This window comes from Apteryx mantelli, chromosome 9 (genome assembly GCF_036417845.1).
Source record: "Apteryx mantelli isolate bAptMan1 chromosome 9, bAptMan1.hap1, whole genome shotgun sequence".
NCBI lineage: Eukaryota > Metazoa > Chordata > Aves > Apterygiformes > Apterygidae > Apteryx > Apteryx mantelli.
The window spans coordinates 12,899,219-12,926,030 of record NC_089986.1 but is presented as its reverse complement, the minus strand read 5'-3'; the positions used below and the strand labels follow the sequence as shown (position 1 = coordinate 12,926,030).

General features: G+C 51.7%; 1 protein-coding gene across 5 annotated transcripts in view; it reads right to left on the bottom strand.

Moving 5' to 3' along the window:
- The window catches only part of RUBCN (rubicon autophagy regulator), a 36,144-nt gene extending 9,569 nt beyond the window's left edge, over positions 1 to 26,575 (bottom strand). Inside the window, exons 1-15 of one of the 5 annotated variants that reach the window (XM_067301765.1) lie at positions 26,512 to 26,575; positions 18,391 to 18,544; positions 14,901 to 14,984; positions 13,593 to 13,752; positions 12,268 to 12,374; positions 11,549 to 11,689; positions 11,135 to 11,291; positions 10,062 to 10,622; positions 7,390 to 7,485; positions 6,670 to 6,785; positions 5,980 to 6,178; positions 5,498 to 5,599; positions 4,623 to 4,697; positions 1,625 to 1,685; positions 571 to 703 (exon numbers count right to left, since the gene is read on the bottom strand). In XM_067301765.1, coding sequence (XP_067157866.1) covers positions 571 to 703; positions 1,625 to 1,685; positions 4,623 to 4,697; positions 5,498 to 5,599; positions 5,980 to 6,178; positions 6,670 to 6,785; positions 7,390 to 7,485; positions 10,062 to 10,622; positions 11,135 to 11,291; positions 11,549 to 11,689; positions 12,268 to 12,374; positions 13,593 to 13,752; positions 14,901 to 14,984; positions 18,391 to 18,544; positions 26,512 to 26,549 — 2,184 coding nt within the window. In that variant the 5' untranslated portion in view covers positions 26,550 to 26,575. Of the gene's footprint in view, positions 1 to 570; positions 704 to 1,624; positions 1,686 to 4,622; positions 4,698 to 5,497; positions 5,600 to 5,979; positions 6,179 to 6,669; positions 6,786 to 7,389; positions 7,486 to 10,061; positions 10,623 to 11,134; positions 11,292 to 11,548; positions 11,690 to 12,267; positions 12,375 to 13,592; positions 13,753 to 14,900; positions 14,985 to 18,390; positions 18,545 to 22,156; positions 22,544 to 26,511 lie in introns of those variants that run through there. The other 4 variants (XM_067301764.1, XM_067301766.1, XM_067301767.1 and 1 more) reach the window with 4 other exon arrangements.
- Positions 26,576 to 26,812: the final 237 nt, after the last annotated feature.

Here is a 26,812-nt window from a genome sequence, read left to right as displayed (position 1 = left end):
AAGAGCTTTTTTAGAGACCATCCCAGGCCCTGAAAACCAACAGCAAATAACCCATCAAGATGCTCTGCAAGAGTGGCCAGTGAGCAGCTGTTGCAGGCTGAGCCACTGCCCCAGCTCTACCCCACACAGAGCTGCTGTCGTTCCCAGATTGCGTCCTCTGCCCTTGCAGCCGTCCTGGCTACCACCTGCTGTACAAGGCGCCACACAGCAACAGTGCCACAGGCCAAGGCCACAGCTCAGGCGAACACAAACAGCCAGAGCAAAACCCATCCTTCCCTTCTCCAGCTCCACAAAGGGATCATCAGGACTAGCAAAGCCCCCGGGCAGCGGACACAAAGCGGGTGCAAAGCCAGGGGTTCAGGATAGAATGATCAAACGTAATCAGTGACTCAGGATTTCTAGAGTGCAGTGGGAGCTCTGCATTGTATGCTTCTCCTTCCAGTGTGCTTCACTGCCATCTCATTTCTGTCCTGGCACCTCCAGACAGCGTCCCCGTGTCTTTGTGGAACTGTCCCAGTGACTCTGACACCTTCTGCATGTGCACACACACACACACACACACACACTTACCTTCTGGGGGGCATCGTGCTCCGGGACCAGCCATTCCAGTTCGGAGGCAGCTGGAAGCTGCATGCCTTCAAACTGCTTCAGCAAACCCATGGCCACGGCCTCTGCTGAGTTCGAATTGAGGAAGGAGTGGGATCTAGAGAATGAAGGAGACAGTTAGTACCAGGCATCTCAGAGTTATGCCCTCTTCACAAACACACCTGTTTATTTAGAAAGCAACTTTTAGCAACTGTTTAGAAAGGCAAGCACAAGAATATCTCACCTAACAAAACCTGTGCCCTGTTTGCAGGGGAAGCCACAAAGCGAGAGCCAGTGTCTGATTGAGACAGGAGTAACTGCTCTCACAGTACTAATCTACCTGAGAAGTTACCAAGCAGAAACAAAGCTTTTCACCTCACCCAACATGCAGAGCATCTCCGCATCCCAAAGGGATCCTGTTTTCAGAGCATTAACACAGCAGCTATGCTTAAAATGGTTTGTGATTTACCTGCCCACAACTCCCACCTCTCCAAACTGGGGCAGTGCCAGGAAAGGACTGAGTGCTTAATGTTTAAGCTGTTGTTGCACTGTACAGGGAATTGGGGAGCATTGCCATGTCTCAGCAGTTCCACCTCTGGGTCACGGCACAGCAGCAAGGGTTGGAGAGAAGGTGGCAGCATCACACAGGCAAACAGGGCGTCTAAGCTGAGAGAGGGGAAGGTAGGGGAAGCTCAGACCTCAGCAGCAAGCCAGAAGCAAGTCTGGCTGCTCCAAATCATGCCAGCTCCTCTCCCCAGCCTCTTACCTACTAGGAGGTACTGGGATCTCTCCTCACCAGCCCACATCATATCTACCTCATGCCCAAGTAGCATGCAACTAATCCTGATCATCCCAGGTGCTGCTTCCCAAATTCAAGACTAGGACGCAGCTGTGTCCCACTCCTAAGGAAGTGTGGGGAGGGAGGGAGGCAGGGATGCCCACTCCAAGGTGAAACAGCAGCAGATGTGTTTGGAAGAACAGATTTAGGCAGGAAGGGGAACTTGGTACCAAGATGTCTCACAACGAGTCGAAGACATACATGGACTCCGAGGACCGAAAGGACTTCCTGCTGGAGGCTGGGTTCCTCTTGATGTCTGCATCTGAATCACAAAGAGGTACAAGGTGGAGAAGGCAGGGCAGGGCAGGGGAATACACTCACTTCCAGCCAAAGCTTCACTTTAAAACTCATCAAGCTGTTTAGAAACATGTAAACTACAGCATCAACTTCTACCAGTGACAAGGAGCAGCAAGGAGGGGTGCAATCTAACCAGTCACCTGTTGGAGTTGCAAGGGAAGGACACGTGGGGATGCTGTGAAAACACAGTGGGCCTAGGGTTGGGTGATGACAAGTGATTGTTGGTACAAGTCGCACGCCAAGTCCTAGAGGTTATATGGCCTGAAAAAGTACACACACACAGAGTTGGAGCTAGGAGAGCATGACGGCAGGGTTAGCAACAATATTTAGTATGCAGGGGATTAGCAATGGGATGCAGAACACTTCTCACTACTTAACCGCAACCTCTAAGATAAAACCATGGCCATGCCACGGCTCATCAGCAACCCACCAGCCCTCTGCAGAGACCCATCACACCCTCCCTAGGAGGGAGGGTCCAATTTAAGCTATTGTGTGGTCCTGTTCTCCACCCATCCATCGGCTCCCCAACAGCCCAGGGCTGCACCACTCCTCCAGCCACATACTCCTCCTTGGTGTTGGCCTCAGGTACCACAGCAGTTTCCAAGCGCTACCTTCATCACTCATCTGTCACTCTGGCAGGTTTCTCCATTAAACCCTGACAGGGAATTCATCTGAGTGGTAGAGGAACCCTGGGACAGGACACACTTTCAGCAGTACAAAGCAGACAGCAGCAGATGGAAAGAAACCCTGTTTCATTATAGACAAAATCCCAGAAAAAGGGAGGAAGGGATGTGAGGGGAAAGGACTCTAGGTCAAGGCAGGAAAGAGGCCAGTGACACAACCCCAGGCCCAGCAGGTCCCCTTCCTTGTATCCCTGGGAGCTCTGGGAATGGGATCTGCAGCAACAACACTTAACACAGGCTTGCCACAAGCAGCTGCTCTCCTGACCCAGCTGCTCAGCATGCGGCACGGGGAGGCACAGCTCTAGGGTCACGCTGCTCATCTAACCCAAGCAGGTTGGCTACGTGGACCCACACGGTGCCCATCCATTCGTGGCCTGGCATCAAGTGCACACCAAGGTCCACAGGATCGCAGCCCAGCCCCGCGCAGAGAGCCAACACCCCGAGCTGTCAGGGAGAGCGGGGCTGCCCCCTGGGGCTGCCCTGGCACAAAGAGGAGTGGGACTTCCAAAAGGAGCAGAGAAGAGTACTCTGCAGGTGTGAATGACAAGGACCCTGCCTTCAAATGCTCCTGACTTCAGAAAGGGAAAAGATATGCAAAGAACCACGGTAACCTTCACAGTCCCTCCAATAAATTCACAGCCTCATGCCAGTAGCATCCAGCACGGACACTTAACCCACCTTGTTTGACATCCATTGCTAAAATCAGGCACATGAAAGCATCCCAATGCTAAGCAATCCACATATTTATATCACACAGATTTCTAGATGCAGAAAACAGGGAACTCAGCAAACATAGCCTCCCAACTACGTACAACACTGGACAGACATATCTGCCATGCTCTGTTGCCTTCAGCTCTGTGCATAAAGGCGCTGCATGGTCCTAGACTACAACAAACTCAGGCAAACGGTAGAGCACACACAGTACAGGATGGGCCAAGCATTACAGGTGGGGCCTTGGGCAGAGCCTGCCATCATCTCAGAGACGGGAAAGGGAGCTAGATCTGATCCTAGCCTCCCTCAGGAGCTAGCACTGGCATCATGCCACCACTCCTTCCCCAACCTCAACTGCAGACATGAAACCCTGGCATTAAACCCATAGGCCTTGTAAACACAGGACAGAGCAGGGCTGACAGCTCCATGTGCCATTATGTCCAGCAGGAGCAACACGCTGACACTGAATGTCTGACAGGATGGATCAGCAGCACCAGCCAAGTGAAACCTGGCTGCACATGACCCCAATGTGCAGGGCTCCACTGTGAACAAAATGCCTGCACCCTGTCTGCTCTCCCTGCTCTTTCTTCCAGAACTTCTTTGGGAAGGATTCTTCCCTAAGGCAAGTCTGAACAGGATGGGAAGGGTTGGCCATGGCTCAGACCAGAGTTAGAGCACCCCAGCTCCAGAGTTGAGCAGGGTAACTCTCCCCAACACACCAGCTGGAGCTTTGGTCCTGCGCTAGCCCTGCCTGATGGGTGAAAGCTGACAAGAGCAAGGCTCCTTCTCTCCTTGCTCTCTCCCTGTCTTGCATATGATCAGAGAAGCAATCATTTATACTGGGAGCTGCAGGGCAGCTCCACTCAAAGCCATAACACTGGAGAGGGACGGACTCTCTGGGATGGAGACCTGGTCCCACGTCATAAAGGGACTGTGCCTTCACCCAGCCCAGGCTCTACCTTCAGCAGCTACAGAGCTGCAACGCTGCACCATTGCCCTGCTGAGCCTGACCCCAGGCAAGGCAGGTTACCACTACAGTGGGCATGCTTGATATATCCAAAATATTGTACAGAAAACACGCCTCAGGGATGGTGCCCACAGCAGAGTTGCTCTAGCTCGTCTCTGCTCTCCTGCATCATATCACCCTTCCACGGCTTTTCCCACTGTTACTTGGATAATGTTGTTCATGGTTCCCAAATCAGGCATACCAGAGGTAACAAGGAGCTGGTCTACATGCATAGAGTAGTGAGGGAGAATAGCAGAAACACCCTCACTAGTGGCTTGAGCCAGGGTCTGGCAGTGAATTTCAGTGATTTTCTGTCTGATCTGAAGCTGACCTGCTGATGCAGCATGAACTCAACACCTCAGATGCCTGTACACAGATCCAGGCCTTTGCTCTCCCTGTGATACCCAGAGGGGACACACTGAAAAGTGTGCACGTGCGCACGCACACACACACTTTGCACACAGACGCGCGCGTGCCGCAAGGGAGCGCTGCGGGGTACTACCTGAGAACAAGGAAGCCATTGACACTGAGAGGCCGTTCTTGGACATTTGAATCAGGTTAGATCCATCGTTACCATCTGTATAACACGGTGATGACAAAACAATTCACTTCAGTGCTTTGGCCAGGCCAAAGAGAAAGGGCATAACACAAGAGCAGCACTAACATGAGAGAAGCCTAGAACTGAATTCACACACCCCTCCACAGACTTCAAAACTGAGCCCAAAATCTAGCCCTCAGGGACTAAAATAAGGTCAGCAGTCAGAACAGGAAGATCGAGAATTTATAGCTGGAGACTGGACTGCACTGTCTTCTCTTACCGTATTTTATAGTCGGCCTGATGGAAGTATTGCTGAGAAATGAGTCATCCAGCCTGGAGGATGAACCAGGCTTTGAAGGAAAGGGACACCCAGGGACTCATACAACTCTCCTGCAGGCAATAAGCTCGGCTACTCAAGCTGTCAGGAGCAGAGCTCACAGGTATTACAGGTCAGGATGTGACCAGCATCCACTGCTCCCACCCAAGAGAAAAGTGTTAAAAACTATGACTTCTGCCTGGGCAGGAGAAGAGCAGGACTCTCCCATCTCTCTCTTCTAAACCTGTGACGCTAGCTCCATGGACCTGGCAAGTGAAACAGGAATCACCTACAAGCTAGAGGCGCTGTACACTAAAGGATTACAGATTTCAAAGGCAAGTCATGCCACCACATGAGGGGAACTGATCGCTCTGCTCATGCTCAGAATTCAGCCATCTGCTTGGAAAAAGCCATCTTGAAGGCCAAGGGACATGCTCTTCTTCAGTGTGACTGACCTCAACACAATCACACCCAGGAGAAGTCTGGTTCTAAGCAAGCACCTAACATAGCCATTCCCTCTTACCTTGGATCTCATACTCTTCCACATCCTCTGCAGAGCCTGAATCAGACAGTCGCATGGAGCCATGGGAGCTGAACTGGGACTCACTGTCTGTCGCCACAAGGCCTGGGAAACAAAGGAAACGCAACACAGCCAGGCCATCAGTGGAAGCAGTCTGAACAGGTCACTGACAGCTAAGGGAGAAGATGACACCCAAAGGGGACCAGGGCAAGGAGGGACAGATATTAAGGGTGGAAAATATTATGGGTTCCTGGTGAAAAGGCATTCCACAACTCAATGCCACCATGGCGCAAGTGTTACTAGTGTATAGCATCAGTCCCATTATGGTCTTCCAACAGTAGCAGAGTTTTGCAAATCTCTGCAGCACCCTGGTAACAATGTGGTTATTTCCCACGAACAGATGGGAAGACAGGATGCTGTAAGGACAGGCAATGGGCAGAAAACCCACATCCCACCAGTTGATGAGCCCAAAAGACATCACCCACTGTCTGAGCCCATCTGGCAGGTAGGGAACAGGTGCTTGGTACGGATCTGCTGGCGCCGAATGCGAATCTTTTGTTTAAGCTCCTGGATCTCCTTGTCGCTGTCTTCCTCCTCCTCCTCCAGCTGCCGGTTCATCATGTTGCATTTCATCAGCTCAATGGCAGCAATCAGTGACTCTGAGATACTGAAGTGGGCATTCTCCTGTGAGGCAAGAGCAAAAGCATTCAGGGCTGTATCACAGGGAGCCTGGGGACTCTTGGGTGAACACTGTCCCCTATCTGTGTCAGGAAGCAGCTGAATATTCCTCAAGAGTGATAAAAGGACCTTGATCCCTGCTGATGCTACGAAACCTGACTCTCCTATGAGGACCTAGAAACTCAAGCCTTCTTGGGCACCAGAATTCTTGCAAAACACAGAACAACCTACAAAAACGATGTGCAACGCACCCACTCTGGGGGTGTCCCTAAGAAGCCCTAACATCTTGCAAAGCTGCCATGTATATGCTATACGGGCAGATCCTGACTGCCAGACACCAATGAGCAACTCTGACCATAGATTCAAAATAGAAGTTCTGTGCATAGCTCTACAGCAAGAAATACTGTGGGATTATCTTCCCTAGGGAGGAAAGAATCACTGAATCTGAAGTAAAAATACATTCTCCCATACATACAGGCTGCTACTGCCTTCCTCACCTTCTCCAGGTCTGCACAGCTGCCAAAGTCCTGTTCAGAGAGATAGCTGATGAGGGACTGCCCTTCTGAAGGTCTTCTGAACATCCCTTCCCCCGAACTCAGGTACTGGCCAGAGTCTAGAAAAGCAAAAGACAAGCACATGAGGGAGGGACTTGGAAATCCACTGCTGAAAGCACTGGGAAACAGCCCACGCTCTGCACTAAGACACCATCAAGCCCACATGGCCAACAAGATGATCTCTTGTTTCTCCATGACTCTGACACAAGAAGGCAGCAATATTAGAGCAACGAACAATATGGCTGCAAGCCTCCTCAGGGCAGGGGCCAAGTCTGGCCTGGAGAACAAGGACACCTTGATCTCATACGGCCCTAAGTAGCACCCATCCCAAAGGGATCAGCAGAGAAAAACCCAGAAACTACTTGATCAGTATCAACGCTGCTGGACCCACGCTGGCTACTGCAAAGCCCACATCTCCAGTATTCAGGAGTATCCAAATACTAGCATATCTGGAGATCTTCATTAATTGAAGTACAGAGCCAGACAGACCTTCTGACTGCTATCTCCACACAAACAAGCCCTCCCAGAGCCCAGCTAGCTCACCATGGAGCCAGCTCCTGTGTGCCTGTATGCAACAAGCAGGTGCCAGAAGCTGAAGAAACTGCAGCAGATGGAGGAGTCTCGCCACAAGCAAATGTCCCCACTGGGGCTCACCGTACTCACCATACTCCATGTAGAGGGAGCTGGGTGTGCTCACTTCACTGCTCTGGGTGGAACCAGAGATGGGCCCTCTTACTCCGCCTGTGTCACCATGGGACTCTGTAAGGGATGACAACACCACGCACACATCAGTATCCAAGAGACACCCATCCCAGTCCAGAGTAGTGTGAAATGGAACGAGCGCATCATCACAGGGGCACGCACAAATGGATGGGAATCAACAAGGGAAATCATCCACTCGGCTGGTGCCAGACATGAAATGGAGCAGGGCACTAGCCCGTACCCAAATCCATAAAGAGGACAAAGCTAAAGGGGCATTTCAGGCAGGTAAAAGGCAAGCTGGTGGCACTAACAAACTGCCCTGAAGTCCTCCCCAGGGCCAGCTTCCCCCGAGAGGAAGAGGAAATGAGAAGGGGAAAGAAGGAGAGAAACTCATGAGAGCCACAGAGTGGTCAAGTCCGCAGCCACCCTCTCTTTAACCCCGAGCAGAGCCAGGGAATGCAACTGCCTCTGGCAAGTGCCTCTACCAGCCCCCTCTTCTTCCTTCTAGAGCATCTCGAAGGGAAGAGTTACCCACAGGGCAAGGAGTCACGATACAAAGGGAAACCTGAGCAGCCAAGGGATCTGTGGGGCTCCCAGCCCTGGAGAGCAGCCTGGAAAAAGGTGGAAGGAGGCATCTGAAGGACACGCTGACGCTCAGCTAGAAAAGGCAGAGTTCCCTGCACACAACCCTCACTAACACAACCCCAGAGCGGGCTGAAGTGCTCAAGGTGAGCTACACACACTGTTGCCAGAGCCCTGCCCCAAGTCCACACTCCAGTGCAATTCACTGCCAGGCTGAGCTGGCAGCGACTGCCACAAGCCAACCTAGTCAGAGATAAACAACCACTGCTGCTGTAGGGAGAGCAATGGCCCCAGAGAATATCTGAATGGAGCGACTTGAGGACTGCTGCCAGACGGGAAGGCCCAGGCAGCTGGGGGTGAAGGAGGAGACTGAAAATACCCCGGAAAGAGTGGAGAGGGCAATGGGAATGGGAACATACAGGCATGGACATGGGGCAGGCTCCAGCTGATGTCCTGAGAACAATGGAAGGGCAAACACTGTCCTTTGCGCCTCCTACCCCCCTTTGCCTCCAGCTTCATGCCATAACCCCGATCAGGCTATAGGCTCCAGAGCCCAACAACACCAGCAGCTCCCTGCTGAGACCACAAAGAAGCAGCTGCCAGGACCTGGCTCAGGACCAATCCACTCCACACCCTGGGTCACAGGACAGCGGCCATGCAAATGAGACCGGCCGGAGTGAGAGGCTCTCACAGCTAATTGCCACAGCCTGGCAGGCTTTTCATGAACAAGGTCACCCAAAGCCACCTCAACCCTACCTAAAAACAGCACAGAAACCACATCATGAGCACCAGCCTGGAGATGCAATGAATAATAGGGGAACTGCTTGCTGCTGAATGACAAAGTGAAGCAGTGCCCAGGATCCTCTGCTGGAATGAGAGCTAGAACAGGGCACAGGACTGGGCACATATCTCTTCACACTCCTTCTGCCACCTCCAGAAAGGAGCTTTTCTAGCTGTGGATCTCTTGGCTTTTAGCAGATGCGAGTCAGACAAACCCAATACCACTGCTGTTCAATGCATGGAAAAGAAAACGGCCCATTTTTTTGAGCTTTTATTCCCTACATGAGAGATGAAACCTCTCCTGATTTCCAAATCAATAGGGAGTGGAAGAGAGCACAAGGGGAGGCAGTTCAGGGACTTGCTGGTCAGCACTTCGTAACGCCATGCAGGAGAGTCAGGTGCCATTCTTGGTCTGGTCCACTACACCCAGAAACCAAGCTGGGATCCTCAGTCAGGTAGCATGCATAAACTTAAGGCATCCTTCAAAGCACCATCTGGGACTCAGAGAAGAAAGATTTGTTTTTCTAAATGGACACCAATGGGTTGATGGAAATCCTGAACTTAATGCAATGATTGCTGATGAAGGGCTGTTATATTGGCTCCCAAACCTGCCACTGGATCTTCTATTATAATGGTGATATCTCTGAGGCCTCCTGGACACAGAGGAGGAAGAGAGCAGCATTAAGGGAGAGAAAACAGAGACAGACTGGTTACCACTCAGGAAGGATCTCCATTTCTCACCTGAAAGCGGCACGAGTGGGGCAGACTTCAACAAACTGGTTGTCCCTCCATGTCCCACTCCTCCCCCAATGCGTTCACCCACTCAAGAGCATAGGTAGACCCAGCAAATTACCGGTATGATGACAAGAGACCCAAGCCCCAGCCCCACGCCCTGCCATGGCCCCACACACCAGCTGGGCAAGGTCAGTGAGAAGGCAGGACAGCTAACACCACAGCATCACTGCCATTTCCTAAACCTCTGGGGAAGGCCGCGGGGCAGCTGCCAACACCACTAATGGACAGGCACAAGGAATTCTGGGAAACAAGAGGTCAGCCCGCCTCTCCAGCACATAGCAGGGAAGGTAAGGGCACAGACCACAGCACTGACCCAGCTGCCCGCCCACAGGTCCCCTAACTGATCTGCGTTACGTGGCGCCAAAGTGGCAGCCAGCATGAGCCTCCCAGTAAGGGCACTTCTCACAGGCCATGGTCCCACATCTGTGCCCGCACCCCAAAGCCAACCCCCACACCCAGAAAAGAAGCTCCATTACCGTGTAATTTCCCCGAAGCCACATTGGTATCAGAGTGCGAGCGCATGTGGCTCTTCTTCAGGATGCCCTGTGGAGCTGATGCCTGTCCCTCCGAGAAGCTGGACCGGCGTAACAGGCTCATGCCCCTGCTTCCACCTCCGCTACTTGCCCCCTGGTCTCCCAAGGAGGAGACCGAGTCCAGCTTCTGGGAGCTGCTGGAGGAGAACAGGTTGGAGCTGCTGCTCTTGTTGCTGGTGGTACTGTTGCTGCTGGCGCTGCTGCAGGCCCGGCCCCGGCGCCCCAAGTTCCCAATGGCCAGGTACTCCGGCCCATCATTAGCATCACTTTGCGGATCGTCCTGACTCCCCATCCAAGTGTCCTCGCTCTGGCTTGTGGTGCTGGAACTCATCTCGCTGGCAGGAGAGAAGGGGTCTTTGGGTGAGGGAACGTGGCAGCGGGTGACAGAGTTGGGCTGCTCCAGAGGGCACCTGCCCTCACTGAAGGAAGATGACCTGGTGGACAGGCAGTGTTCCTGAGGCTGGCTGGTGCCAGAGCAGGCAGAGGAGCTCGCTGGTCTCCTGTCTGGACAGAGGCAGGAACAGGATGTCACACACCTTGGCACAAGCAGGTCATCCTATGGCAACAAGCATATGGCTTCAAACCAGCATGCCCAGTCCCCACAGGCAAAGGCAAGGAATGTCCGTATTAAAACAGGCAGAGAACTCCCTGCACCAGTCCAGCACAATGAATCTAACAGCAGAAAAAAGGCAAGGCCTTGTCCTAGCTGCACCTCCATTTCCAAAGCTCCAGCCCAAAAGGCCACAGCACACAGATACTACTTCTGCTTTGTGCAGAAACTCAGGAAGCTCACAGCACGCCCAAAGATCGCTCAGCCCGCTGTGTTACTGCGGCTGCACGGAGGGGAAAGGGCTTTATAACATGCTTGTTCAGAAGCTTGAGCAAGCTGCAAACACGCGCTCCTTAGGGCTGCGTTTTGACATCTGAGAGACAATCCAGAGCAAACTGTGGACTTTATGAACAGATGCTGAATGAGCAAGGGGCCTGTTCTGAGCTTCCCAGCTCACTCTCATTACCTGAGAAGCCGGAAGAGGCTGGGTGGGGCAGGCTAGAGAAGGACCCAAAGTAACGCTGCTGTGTGCAGTCTGCAGACGGTATGTGCAGGAATCCAGGGAGAGCAGTCAGGCTCTGACTCTTTGTCACTGGAGACGGACCTTCACTCTTCCTGGTAAACTGAACAGAGGTGGCATCATTAATAAACCAGCACCTACAGGGCTACACGCCAAGGGAGCAGCTACAGAGACAGAAAGGAATCGACCTGCAGTGCCCCATGTGAGCACCTGGTTACCAGCCAGTGAAGACAGCTGCAGCTCTGGGGCCCAGAGGGAAGCAGCTAAGTCTGCAGGGTGGGGAGAAAAAAAATACCACGGCATAGAAGTGAAATGGCTCTCTATTCACAGCTAAATGGCACGCTCCCATCTGGAAATTACCAGGCTCTCAGTGCAATGATCCAGGCAGCCTGGTGCCCCAGGCAGACGGCTCTCATGTCCTTCAGCGTCACGGTCACACGTCTCTCTTGTCCCAGCAGAGGGACCTGACGCACACACGGATGGCAGTGATGTGCCGGCCAGCTGAAAGAACACAGCCTCGATTTAATGAAACGTCATTAGCGTCTCTCCTCTGCGGAGCTCTCTGCAAAGAAAGCAGCCACTGTTCCCCTCCTCTGGGGAGGCGATGACTGGCACAGGGCTGCACCAGGAGTCAGTGGTGTCACCAGAGGCGGGAACCCAGGTGTTCTGGGCCTTGGCCGCCTGCCCTTCCCCTCTGACAACAGCTGTCCCTCAGTACCAGGCAGCTCTGTGTGCTAGCCCTGAAGCCTGGGACTTCTGGAGAGGGTTTTAAAGGCGTTTCTTACACAGAACTGGTTCCTGCTATCAGGTCCTCACATTCAAATCCTAGAAGCCAGCCAGAACCAAGGTACCTCAACACAGGCTCCAACCAGCCATCTCCACCCACCCCGCCAGGCTCATACAGACAGTGTAGGGAAAAGTTCATCATTTCCTTCTCTCTTGGAGCTCCTTTCGCTACTTCCAAGTCCAGGCCCTTGTCCAAGGGCTCTGTGTGCTCTGAATGAGACATTGTATGAGCAGTCACAGCCAGACAGTGTTCTGGGGAGAGCCAGAGGCACAAAGCCGGGGCCTCAACTCACCATGGACGTGTCGATCTGAGCCAGGAGCCTGGGGTTGTTCTGTTCCACAGCCTCCAGGCACTGTAACATGGCCGTGACATGGGAGTCGCTGAGCAGGAAGGCAGTGTCTGCAGAGAGGAGAGTGCTGCTCAGCGGGGTCTCTCCCACCCACTGCCCCTAGCACAAAGGGGCTGGGAAGTGCAGGGTGCTGGACCAGGCCCTAACTCTCTAGCCAAGGAGGTGAGAGAATCTCCCAGATCCAGCCTAAGCCTTAGCTGAAAGGTTCCCATTCCAAATTATTATATTCTGGGATAAGGTTTTTGTTTTGATTAAAAAGGGGCTGCTGAAAAACTTCTCTCCCCATTACTCAAAAGCACAGGATTAAAGATCCTGTCCCAGATCAACACAGATGTTTTTGTCCTTGCTACCAACTTTTTCTTTTTGACAAAATTTCAAGCTTTCAAAAAAATTATTAACATGCATAGAGTTGCATAAAGTTTTTGCTACAATTTTTATCTACAAAGCAGAAATGCAGCTGCATTTCCATATGTCATCTAAGGTCAGAGCTTGAGCTCTTTGTTCAGAATTCTTCACAGGGAGAAAAAAGCCCAGAATATTTTTGAAAGAGGAGATGATTCAAAGCTGAACTTCTTTCCCCATTTTGTTTCTCTTCAATGGAAAAAGCATTCCCCCCAAGGCTTCTAGTGCAACCCTGGACACAGAGGGTTACACATAGACTGTCTGCTGAACACAGCCCTCACTCGACACCAGGCCAATTCACCACCTGCAGCAGAAACCTTTCAAGCCCATGCAAAAAGCTGCTACAGCCCAAATTCCTGAGATATCAGGAGGGAGAAGCCAACAATGCTCTGTGCCTTCACACAGGCTCAAGCTCTCATTCGGACAGTAAGGAAGGCCCAGAAATAAGTAGGACCAAGCATGTTCCAGATGAGCTCACTGCAAAAAGCCCAAGCCCAGCTCTTCCTTTGTGCACCCAGGCTGAGCCTCCAGCACGGACACAGTACACCTCACCCACTTTGACAGCACAGATTGCTCCAGTGCAAACCACCTCTTCTGCTACTTCCCTCCCTTGCAGACAGCATGTGGCTTCGAATGCCACAAGAGGGGTTGAGCCAGCAGGGCCAGGTGATGCTCCCGAGCAACCCCACACCCGTGGAAGGCTCAGCTCCCTCATCACCCTCCTAGTCTGGCCTCCATCTCCAGCAGGCACTGTAGTTTCCCCACCATACCTCCTTTTACTCTGAAAGCCACCCGATCCCTGGTAGAAGGGAAAGGCCCAGCTAGATGTTTTAATAAGAACAGGAAAAAGGCCCATCTCTATTTACCTGCGTAGAATTTTCTTATGTACTGCCTGTTGCCCAGGAGGGGTTTCAGCTGTGCCGAGAGGCAGTGGAACTGCAGGCTATGTTGTAGCCACAGCTTCGCAACAGCTTGATCGCTTAGGCCGTCTGTGTTGGGCTGGCCATTCTCATGCAGGCTGATGAACTGCAAATGAACACCACACACCAGTTAAGGCATGCAGAGACTAACAGAAGAGCAGAGATTATTCCACCTTTACAGCTCACACTTTGGCCCCAGATAACGGCAGCTTTCCAGCGCCAGTCACTGTCAGTGGGAACACAGTCGCATCCTAGCAGCTTCCTAGCCACTGATCAAGGCAAGACAGGGAGACGAGCACTGGAGAAGAACAACACTTCAAAGGTCAACCAGTGTCAGTGACCAAAGTTCTCCCTGCAGCCACTAGCACTACATATTTCTCCTGCATGCTCTCCCACCCATATGTCACAGCCCTGACCTCGCAGGACCCCACACTCCCAAATGCAATTGCTTTCCTGAAGGGACAATCATCATCTTGCTGACACAATAACTGAGGAACATTACAGCTAATAGCCTGAGCTGAGTTAAAGAGCTGGACTGCACTGCTGAGGGCAGTCACACCTCGCATCCTCCCTGAGTCGGCCTTGAGCACAGGCCCAGGAGCAGGTTGCACATACAGACCACCAGTGGTCAGCCCCTTGCATTCTTCCTCACCGCTCCCCGGAGAAGACTGCAGCGGAGGCCACGGACCCTGCTCACACTTCTGTGTCTGTGCCACAGAGCGAGTGATCTGCACTGAGGTGTCTGCCAGGGCACAGGGCAGCCGAGGAGTGAAAGCATCCCTCTGTGTCAGCAGAGGGCACAAGCCAGGAATAGAAGAACCAAGTGAATAGTCAGGCCAAGACACAACCAGGAAATGGGACAGCCCAAACCTTTAGAGATTTGTACAGCTGCATAAATCACCCATTAACATAGAGAAGCACCGCTTGTGCTGGTTCCCTTGGTGATCCTTGTTGTACCCAACCACGTGGAGTTGGAGACTGGCCTGTGAGAAATAAGCAGCCGATTGTCTAAGCCTAAACCATGCAGAGTTCCTGGGATGTGGCTTGTATACAAACACATGGCTGCCCTGCTTGATTCAGCCCCCATATTTGAAGGGGTGAGCAAGCTGTCCCCTCCCCATCAGCCCCGCTGGCTGCCACTTGACCCACAGCAGGCCAACAGTCAAGGCAATGCTAATTCACCAGTGAGGCTCACACCCCAGCCACCCTCTTCCTCCCCTGCTGGGTACGCAAAGCCATCCCACCAGAACTCACCTTTTCCACGTGATGAGCAGAGCTGGGACTCAGCCAGCGAATGTCTTTCACAAACTGCCAGTAATCCTTCTGTCTGCAATACACCTGCCCAGAAAACGCACAGTTAGACTCCACCAAAGTCCCATTGCAATGCTGACTGGGTGCAGCAAGTTCAGAGCAGTGAATCTGGACATCAGACACCTCCAGCAGACCTGCCATGTGATTCAACGGGCACTGAGAGAGAAGGAGTGATTAAATCCTTCCGAGCAAATGCAAGAGTTGGCCATCTAGGACAGGGTATTCAACCTACAACCTGCCAGGACAGATCATACAGCCCACAGCCTGCTCCCAACAGCCTCCTGCCTAAAGGCTTCGGGAAGGAGAACTGTTCTGATGGTAACACCCACCTCTGGCTTGTCCTGAGAACTCTTTATATCCGAAGAGGAAGCAGACACAGCACATTTGACAGAGTAGGTGAGATCACTGGTAGAGGAGAAACAACTGGAAGGATATACAGAGCCCAAGCAGCCAAAGACCAGGCAACCCCAGCCCAGGACTGCCAGTCCTGGAAGCCTAATCCAGGGCATTTACCTTTCATCACACGGAATAACTGCAGACTTGCTCAGTAAGGCCCGATCACCCTTTTCCCTGGGCAAGGGAGTTGTGTAACCCTGGGTTCATCTCACCATCCTTGCTGCCATGAGGCTGCTATGAGGAAGAACAGGCCTTTGAATTGAAGTTGCCCTCCCTGCTGCTGCAACAGGCAGTATCTCTCTCATGCAGTGAACTCCAGGAGCAAAGCACCACGGCAAGTTGAGTCCCTGGCCCTGCAGAACCTCAGCACCAGCTAACAGACATTTCCCACTAGCCCCATCTTACCATGAGTGGACAGCCTCTAACCCTAGCAAGATGGGAAAATGGACCCATAGAAGACAGAGAGGAAAGGAGCAACAGTGCTGCACAAGAGAGGAAAAATAATGAAAGGAGAGTAGAAGGAAGTTTTGTAGACACAAAAGGGGGGAAGAGATCAAGTAAAGAAACATTGGCCTGATGTAGATAAGTCATCTACTGCCCCTGCCACACTGACCCATCAGTTGTGCATTCAGCTCCACAAGCAAAGCCACAGCAAGACAACAGATCTCCCAAGCTTTTTTTCTTCCACCAAGCAAGATCCCAGTACATCATACAATGGAGACAGGATGTATCTTCAGACAGGGAAGAGACATGGCATTGAAAGGCCCACACCCCTGCTGCAGTGCAATAACAATCCTAAAGACCCACCATGCCAACTGTAGCTCATCAGTGGATCACAGAGTAGAGCCAACACCACTACCGCCGGGCAGAAAAGGGCATGTAGATAGACAGAAGGGACCAGTCCTCAGGTGCTACCTGCATTTATGCCACAGCATGTTTGGGGGCTAAGCCCCCAAACATGAATCAGAGGATTCTGTCTGAAACCTCCCAATCACTCCGTGCATCGCTGCATCACATACACATTCCTCTTTGCTTATGGTGTTTGAAGGTGTGCCAAGTCCAAAGTTGACTGAGTTCCCATTATCACCGTTTCCCTTCCTGCTAGGGCAGGACCTGGAGGAGACTCCCATGACTCAGCACTGCACAGGGTCAGACTTAAGCAAGGGGACACAAACAGCAACATGGAAATACATCCTGGCAAAAACAGCAACAATTGCTGTCTTCTAATATTGCAAACCACCAACAAGGACACAAGTACAGTTGAGCACTGCAGATAAGAAATTTGATGCAACATGCTCTAGCATTGCATTTCTATTAGCTCTTTGTTGTTGTCTGCCTCACCTTTATTCAAACAAGTTACTTCTTTTTAGTTACTCTTCCAGTTAAAGAGGAACTGCAGAAGAGTTGCTATTTTCCTCATCACTTTATCATGTGTAAACATAGCCCCAAAATGCCTCTCTCCACCAAAATGCTGATTTTCTCCTCCATCTCTATTTCCTCTTTCACAAATGTCAGACAAATAGGTTCTGGTTTCTGGTTTCTTTGTTTTGGGGGAGTTTTTTGGGTCTTTTAAGCCTACAGAATTAAAACTGAAATTTTAGCCTTTTAGATCCAGTTGGGGTTTTTTGACAAAGAAATAAAATTCACTCAAAGGTTAAAAAATCTCTTACCCTAGTTCTCTTAACATGTACATATGGAATTTTTCATCTTTATTGTTTTTATTCCTGGTTGTAGGAACAAAGCTGATGTAAAAAATAAATAAATAAAAGGCAGTGTTTGGCTGGAACAAATAGAAAAAAAACTTCTGCTAGGAAACCTTGTATTTTTATTAGCCTCCCTTTGCAGCTTTTTTAGATTAAGTCTTCTGTAGTGTCACACATCCCTAAGCACGGGAGACATTTCTAAGTAAAAGAACTGCCTTTACATAACAATAAAATCATCAAGAAAGGCAATATGCTGTCTACTTTGCTGGTCTAAATTTCCTTAAGCTCTGGCATGAAAAGCAACTGATACACCGACAAGGATAAATCATTCAAGACTGTCTGTCAGAAAGGAGCACTGTACACCTCGCATTTAAGAGCTAACTTCTCTCTCTGCTTATCTCCCGGCAAAGGTCACTAGCCTGTGCCACTGGGGACTAAGAGCAACAGCGCACCATCCTTGCTGAGCGCTCACCTCAGCTAACAAATCTAGGTAGCAAAGCGCCACACCGGGAGGGCTTGCCTGCCTGACTCTTTCTGGAGACCTATTAGCTCGGGTGCAGCATTATATAAACGCAATTTTACTACGCCCGGACCCCAGATGGCCCTGTGCAAACCTTTTGGGGGTTTTCTGCTCTGCTCATTCAGTTGCAGAGCTGGCTGACGGGAAGCTTGCCCCAAAGCATGCCCCGCAGGCTTGCTTTAACTTTCCATTGTGAAATAATTGTGGTGGAAATAGTAAGCCGAAGGGGAGATCATCATGCCTCTGCACACAAGCACTCTCCAGAGTGGAAAAGAAAAATGCTTTCAGGCAGTCATGGAGGAGGGAACGGCTGGATGAGCAACTGCAAGGGATGATGAGAGCATGGAAAGAGATCCCATTCATGAAGAGTGCAGACTGGGCTGTCGGCCCCAATTATTAACGAAGCTAATCAGAAACAGTAAAGATACGAGGATTCTCTTGCCAGACCTCACTGGGGAGTTGTCCAAGTACACACGATACGAGGCTGACTCATTGTAAATTCAGCTTTATCATTTTGCTGCAGGCTGCAGCAGGAAGAAAGGAGAGGGACAGGTCTCTCACCACAGAGGACACAGGTACTTAGAAAAAACACGTCAAAAGTATATGTGACTGAAAGAACACACACAGGTCCTCCCTACAACTACAGTGCTTGCAAGGCAAGCTCATTTCCTGCTCTAATCATTTCCCATACTGATACAAGCACTGTACTCAATCTATACTGTGAGCATTAAAGAAAACTGCAAGGAGATAGGGCTATGTGACTGACACCAAAGCTGCTCAGACAGCCAGCAGCGTCGGCAAGACAGAGACCTACCTTGTCGTGGATGAGCCCATGATAAAGGATGCTGTGCATGTCTCTGCAGAGCCGTTCCAAGCCACCATACTTAGACCAGACATTTGGGTTGCTGGTGGACACCAGTCCTTCCACTGTGGTCTTCAGATTGCCGAGCAGTTTCCAGTGCTCTTTCCTGCAGAGGAACATAGCAAATTCCCTAATGAGCGTCAGACATAAAAGAATAGGAGCTGCAGAGCAGGACGGTGGTAATACATTCTCTCCAAGACAACTTTGGTCAGACTGAAACCTTTGGTAGTCTAGAAGCTAGCAAGGCTGAGCTAAAGAGCTTTACGCCTCCCTCTGCTCTAGCCCTGTGGTCTCCTGTCCACGGTTTGTGGACAAGAGGCCCTACAATAATGCTTGTGATGACTCGCAGCCACTGCCAATATGGTCTCAGGTGACAGTCAGAACAAAGAATGAAGGTGCCCGCAATATACTTTTTGTTTAGCATGGGTCAGCAAAGGCTGAGGACCTCTTTTCCAGCCAGTCTCTTGCCTGCTTTACTCACACACTCTATCAGAGACTGTCAAGAGTAGCAACATTTCAGCCGAGAGAAGAGAGGTACAGCACCCATAAGGCAACATCGCGACATACACCAACATACACTGCATCATGAGATACACTAACAGCCCATGCTACATCCACTTTAGCTGACACCAGCACTCTGCTGAGCAATTCGCTACGCATCAAGCATTCGAGCATTTTCAGGATGAAGAAGTGCTCCATTCCTCATAGGGGAAGTGTGTTAACTCTTCAGGCGCATACAAGCATTTTAACTATTCAAGGATCCGGGGACAAGACACACTGTACCATGATTTGAAAGACAGGCACATGGACAGCAATGGGGCTGCTCTCTGTCCCCTGAGCTGCTGTAGATAAAAGTAGACATTCTTACAAAAAGCCAATTACATTCTTGACAGAGATTAACAACCTGCAAACGGCAGGTATACTCAAGAGCTAGTGCAGCATTTCTCATCAACAACTCCCTCTGCTGCCCTGTGTTCAGCAAAAAATTACCATTAACAGCCATAAAGAGGGAGTGACAGTACCGAAAGGTAACATGATTTGCCTATGCAACAGCAACTTTGGGGAAGGAAACCTTGGAGGACTCACTTCTGGCCCTCCCCGCTCAAGCTGCTTGACAGTGTTGCCGGAGGAACATCAGCTGTCAGAAAGATGCATTCAGATAGGAGCAACTCTTTCAGAAGCAACAGGAATGTTGCAAGGTATGTTTGGGTGCGTAAATGCCAAAAAATGTGCTTCTGCAGGTTTTTTTAACAAAAGCATTCGAGATGACCTCTTAGAATGAAAGTCTGATGTTTAAACTGACAAGTACCAAGTACGGTGTTTCAGTCAGTAATCCCTCTCACCAAAAGCAACTTCCCGAGGCTTTTTTCCATCCTCCATTCATGCCGTGGCTGCACAGAGCAGGAGCTTTGGGCCCCTGGTCAGAGAGCAGCTGCAGCCGCTAAACAGTATCATCTCATCAGCTCCTCCCCAAGCTATTTCTAACGCTCAGCGTTAAGTAACGCAAGTGAAAGCCCTGCCACACTGTCGATATTACAAATCAGTGAGTCAGGGAAACTCCCTCCTTGTTATTTTATGCTATAAAAAGCATGGAACGCTCACAATAACGTGGGGGTAGTACACACCAGAAGAGAGAGAGTCCCAAGCCCTTACTAAATGACCTGTCTTGCTAAAGAAGGAATTGGGGGTCTCCCCGAGGTAGAAAAATTGCAATCCAACAGGCTGGAGTCACAGCTCCCTCTTAACACAGAGAGACAAATATTAATTAATCCTTAAAAAATAACCTAAAAATGTTAAAACATCGCCTCTGTCACTGAACTCATAGGATATAGGAACATGGGAAACACCCAGCACAATAAAAGCACCTTTGCTGAGATGATTCAGAAGCTACCAAGTGAATTAAATCCCTGAATCAACAGTAAGAATCCCATAGGACTGAACTTGTTGACCCAAAGGATTCAAAAGCAATTCACAAGTTGGATGCACACAACTCTTCGCTGATACCCAAAACGGAGCTGCTTCTGGGCCGGAACACGGTGTGTGTTGAAAAGCACCCAGTGACACAAACTCGAAGAAATTAAGAACTGTGTATTTGGTTGCAGGTGGCAGGGAAATCAAGAGAGGCACAATGCAGCTAACCACATTTCAGCTTTGCCTAGTCTTACGGGTTAACCCTTAAATAGTGGCAGAAATTGTTCCTCTCTCATTGATGGAGCTGACAGAAAAATCCTGGGCTGCCAGCAGCGATGGAAAAAAGACTGGGTTCCAGTTGCCCTCAAGTTCCCCGCTTCAGCAGGTGCTCATGGTAGTACTGGCAAATCCGGTTGTTTTTACTGCCTAAAGAGAATTCTTCTTTGCTAGCTCTAAAAAAAGCTTAACGTAGCCTGATAAAGGGGTAAGGACAAATAAAATCACATCACAAAAAAGCCCAGGAAATTCTTAACCCCTGAAGCAAATCATCCTACTTCCAGGAAGAGCAAAGAGAGCAATACACCCAAGAGAGGTCTTGGTGCATGAGCAGAGCTGCCCCTACAAGAATCACATGTGCTGCTTCTTTTGTGTTTTAACATAGCCTGGTTTTCTCCATCCAGAATAGCTGAGTGCATTTGCACAGCTCACCGCTGTGTGCCTGCTCTGGTTCTGCAATTTGTGCTCACTAGCTGCTGCCAGGGTAACTGGTGTGTTTTCTCAAACACTGGACTGGGGTGAAAGAAGACTTGGCAGGAAGGATGGTTCACTCTGCTCAATACCTGAAACTGAACTGGTTTTCTCAGGGTTTCATTCACAAGAGCTCAGTTCTAGCTGGGGATGTTCTTTTATGCATCATGATGCAAGTCAGCTAGGCAAGAATCTGGATGTGATCTGACTTCAGAGGAGACACTGACAACAACTCAACCTAGATACCAGCAAGAGTATTTCCTTGAGAAAACAATGGCTTGGGTGTGCCTGCACAAAATAAGGTTATTATCGAAAGGATTACGGTACGCTCCTTCACACAGCAAAAAAGAAAATTCCGTCCTGAAAGGGGGATCCAATTCTGAGCTTCAACAGACTTTTCCTAAAGATCTTGCTTCATTTATTGAAAAGGAACGAACCATTATTTCAGAGCTGCCCGTGAAATCTGATACACTGGAATATCAGTGAGACCCTCAAATGCATCTCTCTCTCTCTTTAAAGATGTTCCCTGACTCAGCCTCCAATTTTAACCACCAGCTCCATAAAGTCAGCCTGGCAGCTCATGCTCTTTGCTTTCCAGTACAAACTCTATCTTCAGATACAGCCACATCGGCTTGCTGCCAGGAATTGTTCCAGAGATAATTGAAGCTTTTACAATGCAGTAATATAGGACAAAATCTAACCTTGGAGTTAGAAATCGCTTAATGCCACTGCTGACGACGATGACGCAAGATTCTGAGCAAAAACCCACTGCTCTCCCCAAGCTTTCTCAGTCCCTCCATGTCAGCATGAGTAGAAATTTCTTTTGGTCCAAGTCAGCAAAGGTGACTCACAGCAGATGCAGGAAGCCACGCTGCTGAGTCAGGTGAACTTCTTCATTTAAAAATAGTCCCTCAGTAACATTTCACAATAGAACCACATATGTAGCTAGTATTCAAAAAAGTAAGCTTATCTTTCCTATAAAGGACCTATGCTGCGTGTATGCATACGCCCTGCAGGAGAAATCTAGCGACCAGGTACCTGCTTGAACACTGTTCTCTACCTGGAGGAATCACTCCATCCTTCCCAGCACACTAAAGAGATGGGGCTGAGGTTACTGAGGGTGTTTGTGAGGAACCGTGGAGGGACTTCCGTGAGATTTCCCAAGGACATTCCCGTGCTCGCTGTCAGTTCCTCCCGCAGGTTTCAAAGGAGACATGTAACCTGCCGCTGTGCAACGACTGTGCTGAACTCCGCCATCCGCGGGTTTCCTAGACAACCAGGAGCACGTTCGCCTGTGCTGCGCTCGCTGCTCTTCGTACAGGCTTGGCACTTCTGGGAAAAGGAATTAAAAGAAACACAGGCTTCACGCAATTCATCCACAGCAGCGGGGAGCTGCCCACAAATCAAAGGAGCTCTTCAGCTCAGCAAACCAGCTCAGTAAGGACCAGGCAGGAGAGCGGAGCGGGCCGGCTGGGGCAGCAAGCTGCAGGGTGCTCGCGCTGCTGCTAAAATTGGGGGGCACAAGCAAACAGGCTCCCCCAGTGAGCACGGCCACACCTGCTGCTCCCCACAGCACCAGGGTGCCCTTTCTCCCCACTGGCACAGGATTAGAGAGGAAAACAGGGATTAAAGGCAGTGTTTAGCCTTCCCCCCAGCTTTGCAAATAGTTTTGCCTGCTCAGCCTGGTGAAGCCTCCCACAGGCAGATGATCACAGCTAGCGCACCCTGGGCCACTCTCCGTCGGACTTCAATCTACGCCAGGCTTCCCTGGAACATGCCGGCGCTAAAATATTGTTTTCACAAATCCCACGCCACGTGCAAGCCATCCTGTTCACTGAGTCAGTGCGTCCAACTCAGCGCCACGCCGGCAGATCCACCAGCGCACGGGGGCTCCAGCGTCACCGCGCTTACGCGGCCGTACTGCACCCAGCCGAACGTGCTCCCGGGCATTACTCCAGCCAGCTCCTCTGGGAGGCCAACCCTGACGGGGCACGGGGACACAGAGGAAGGCGCAGGCCAAGCCTTTGCTTGTAAACGCAGAGGCCACGAACACAACCGATGGGACAATCTTTGAGCAAATGACTCCTGTTAACCATGGTCCTTCCCCAGCCCAGGCACCTCCTAATGCAAGCAGGTGGCCCCAGACAGCGAGATGCAAAGCAGGCGCAGCTACACCCGCCTCCCCCGGGACCGGCTGTTCACCTTCCCCGTCGCTCTCACCACCGCTTCCCCTTACAGGCCCTCTCCTCCGGGCCCTGCCGTCCCCTGGGCCTCGCTGCCGCGCCAGCTGAAGGCAGCAGCTCTTTGCTAACCTGCACCGCTGAATCAATGGCCCTTTCACTACTTCCTCCAACACTGCTGCCCGCTTTTTATCACCCAGCCCTTGCTTCAAGGCACGGTGAGCTTTCCTTCCCTGCCTGGCGAAAGGAGAGCACTAACTTTCCTGCTGTGCTGCGATGCGATGCCTTTGCTCCCTGATGCATTTCAGACTTGTCGCTTAGGAGGAGAGAAAGCAAAAGCAGGCACAAGATCCTCATTTTCCTCTCCTGCCTTTGCAGAAGGATGGACTTCAGCAAAATGCTTTTTACTTCTGTGTTTCCCATGATGCTACACAGGAAGATGGACCCAGTGACCTCGATCCTATCGCTATGAATCACATCCACAATCTGTAGTGAAACAGCACCTCACTGGGAATTAAAACACTAAACCATTCGCAAAACGGACGACGAGGCTGCGCAAGGCCCGTACCAGAACACTCCTCAGCGTGCCAGAGCAAGAACCGACGGCCAGGCAAACAAGCACGTGCCACCACAGTGCCAGCACCGGAGGGGACAGTGCCCTCCTCTTTGCCTGGGACAACTACCCAGCTCCACATGGCCACCACGGCATTATCTGCAGTCACTTCTAGCCACTTCTCGCCTATCTTCCAAGTTGCAAAACAAACCAAGAAAGAACAGTACTACCCTGGGCTCTGCTTTTCAGGCAGCGGGTGCTGGGGTGGCACTGAGACAGCCCTATTAGTGACCTAGCATTAACATTTGCTGGAGCAGGAACTAGACTTTCAAAGACAAGAAAATGCACCCAGATCATTCTGGAAAGAAAGAAAAAATGAATGCAGTCAATTCCATTTACCTTTCTGAATCTGCTGGGAGTCTGAAACATTAGCTCAAAGAGGAAGAATAGCTCAAACCATTCAAATAAAAAAAGGTACTCCAAACCTGCAGTGCAGTTTAAAAAGTATCGGTAGCATTTTCACAGCTGATATTACTAGCAGAAATACACCAACTAGCTGGAGGCTGTCAGATAAGGAATGCGTCTCTGATATCAGGTTTCAACAGTTCCCTCGTCCCCAGCCAACGCTCTCATTTTCCCCCACCAACCTCTGTCCCACACTTCTGAACACCAGCGCAAGACGCAAGCACAAAGCAAAGACTGAAAACATGCAAAAAATCTGAAATAAATAGGACTTATTATGAAAACATCTCCAAGGAACACCCTCTGTTACTGGAATAAATGACAACAAGAAAAACCATGCCTAAAGCGTAAAATAAGGTCACACAGATGAAGCTACTGCAGCATTGCCATTCTCACCCGTCAGCGTCACAGAGCACAGGCCTCCGGCCATGCGCACACACAAGGCCTCGCATTAATAAAGACAAGCTAAAGATTTATCTTAAACACGTACGACGGGCAATGCAACTGACTGCCAGAAGGGTAATGAGGCATAATCCAAAAGCAGTAAGTGCAGAGACACTAGAAATGCAGCACCACCGCCAGGGTGGGATGGTTTCTCCCATAAGCAGAAGCCGTACAAAACAGCGGCTCGGCAGTTGCTGTCTCTGCTACGGCTGATGGCGAGACGCTGTAGTGGAGACAGAGCATCAGGTATTCAGTGCACGTACAGCCGTATGTCTGCAGCGTACGGAGCGACTCACTGACCCAGGGCAGGCGAAGCTGGCAATACGCTGCTCTAAGAGCCACCGATACAGGGTGCGTCCCCCCGCAGCCTGCTTTTGAGGAACCACAGGGACTAGAGGGGGCAGCTGACACGCACAGACCCCGCCGTCCATCTCGGCAGATGCTCAGACCCGATTCCCTTTCGGACAGGCAAGATTTGCTTTCTCCCAAATCGCCCCCCATCCTGCCCGGATACGCCCACATCCACATCTGTCCCCTCCGGCTGCCCCACGTACAGGCTGCACGTGGACAAGCCGGGCAGCGCCCACCCGTGTGCCGGGCACCCTCCGCGCAGGCACACACACACATCACCGCCACACAGCCCAGGCAGCCCTCTCCCCCCGTTGTGCCCTGGATACCCCGTGCGCACACGCACTCCTGTGCACACCCGTGCACACCCGCAGCTACTACACACACGCGCTGCTCTTCCTGGATACGTCACCCCGGATACCCTCAGTGCACACACGTGTGCGCACACCCCCCACACCCCTGCTGTTCCCCAGGCACCAAACCCACCCCAGTAGCGTGAGCACCCAGTTTCTCGCACACCCATCCCTTGCCCCCCGTTGTGCCCTAGGCACCCTGCACACGCACCCTCCCGCCACCCAGCAGCCCTGTCCCCAGTCACATCCTGCACACCGTGCACACACACACACACACACACATCCCTTGTTCCCAGTGGTATCCGAGATAACCCCCACACACGCATGCACGCACCCCTACCGCCCCCCAGTTACCCCCTACATGCGCACACATCCCCTTCCCCAGGCACGTCCCACACTCCCCGCAGTGTGCCCTGCCCACTACACACACACCCACCAGTGTCACGCCTCCCCGCCATGCACACACACACCGGTATCTCACGTCCCCTTTGTACACACACACCCTCCAGCGTGTCCTGTCCCCCCACTCACCCCCACCAGTGTTATGCTCCCATATACGCACACCCAGACATGCACCCTGCACACACACACACACACCAGCATCGCGCTTCCCCTATGTACATACACACGCACACACTGTGCTCCCTATGCCCACACCCCACTGCCATGCCCCCACTACACACACATGGGTGTGTTATGCCCCCGTACACACCCCAGTGTCCTGTCTCCCTGCACCCACACAGCATGTCTTGCCTCCCTGCACACATACACGTGCATCATGCCTTTCCTACATATATGGTCCTATATATAAATACATACACATCAGATAACACACACACGGTGCGTCGCGCCCCCTCAACACCCCTCAGTGTGTTGTGCCCTCACTGCACCCCCAGTACACGATGCCCCCCCTGCACACACACCAGTGTCACGCATCCCCTGCACACATTGCACCAGGGTGCCATGCCCCCCCGGCACACGCACACGCACACACGCACGCACGCACACACACAGTGTTATGCCCCCTTGCCCCCGCGTGACACTGACACACTCACACTCGCCCCCGCGGCCCCACCTGCTCTCCGCGCACCCCGCGCGGGGCCCGACCTCCATCCCGGGCGCGCGCAGCCCCGCCGCCGCCGCCGCCGCCCGCCGCCTCCGTCACGTGGGGGCCAGCGCCCGCCCCGCCCACCCCGCCGCCGCTACGAACTACAGCTCCCGGCGGGCACCGCGCGCAACGGCGGCTGCCGGGCACTCTCCGGAGGACGGGACTCCATGTCCCGGCGTGCCCCGCGGGAGGGGGGGTGGGGACTACAGCCCCCGGCGTGCCCCGCGGGAGGGGGGGTGGGGACTACAGCCCCCGGCGTGCCCCGCGC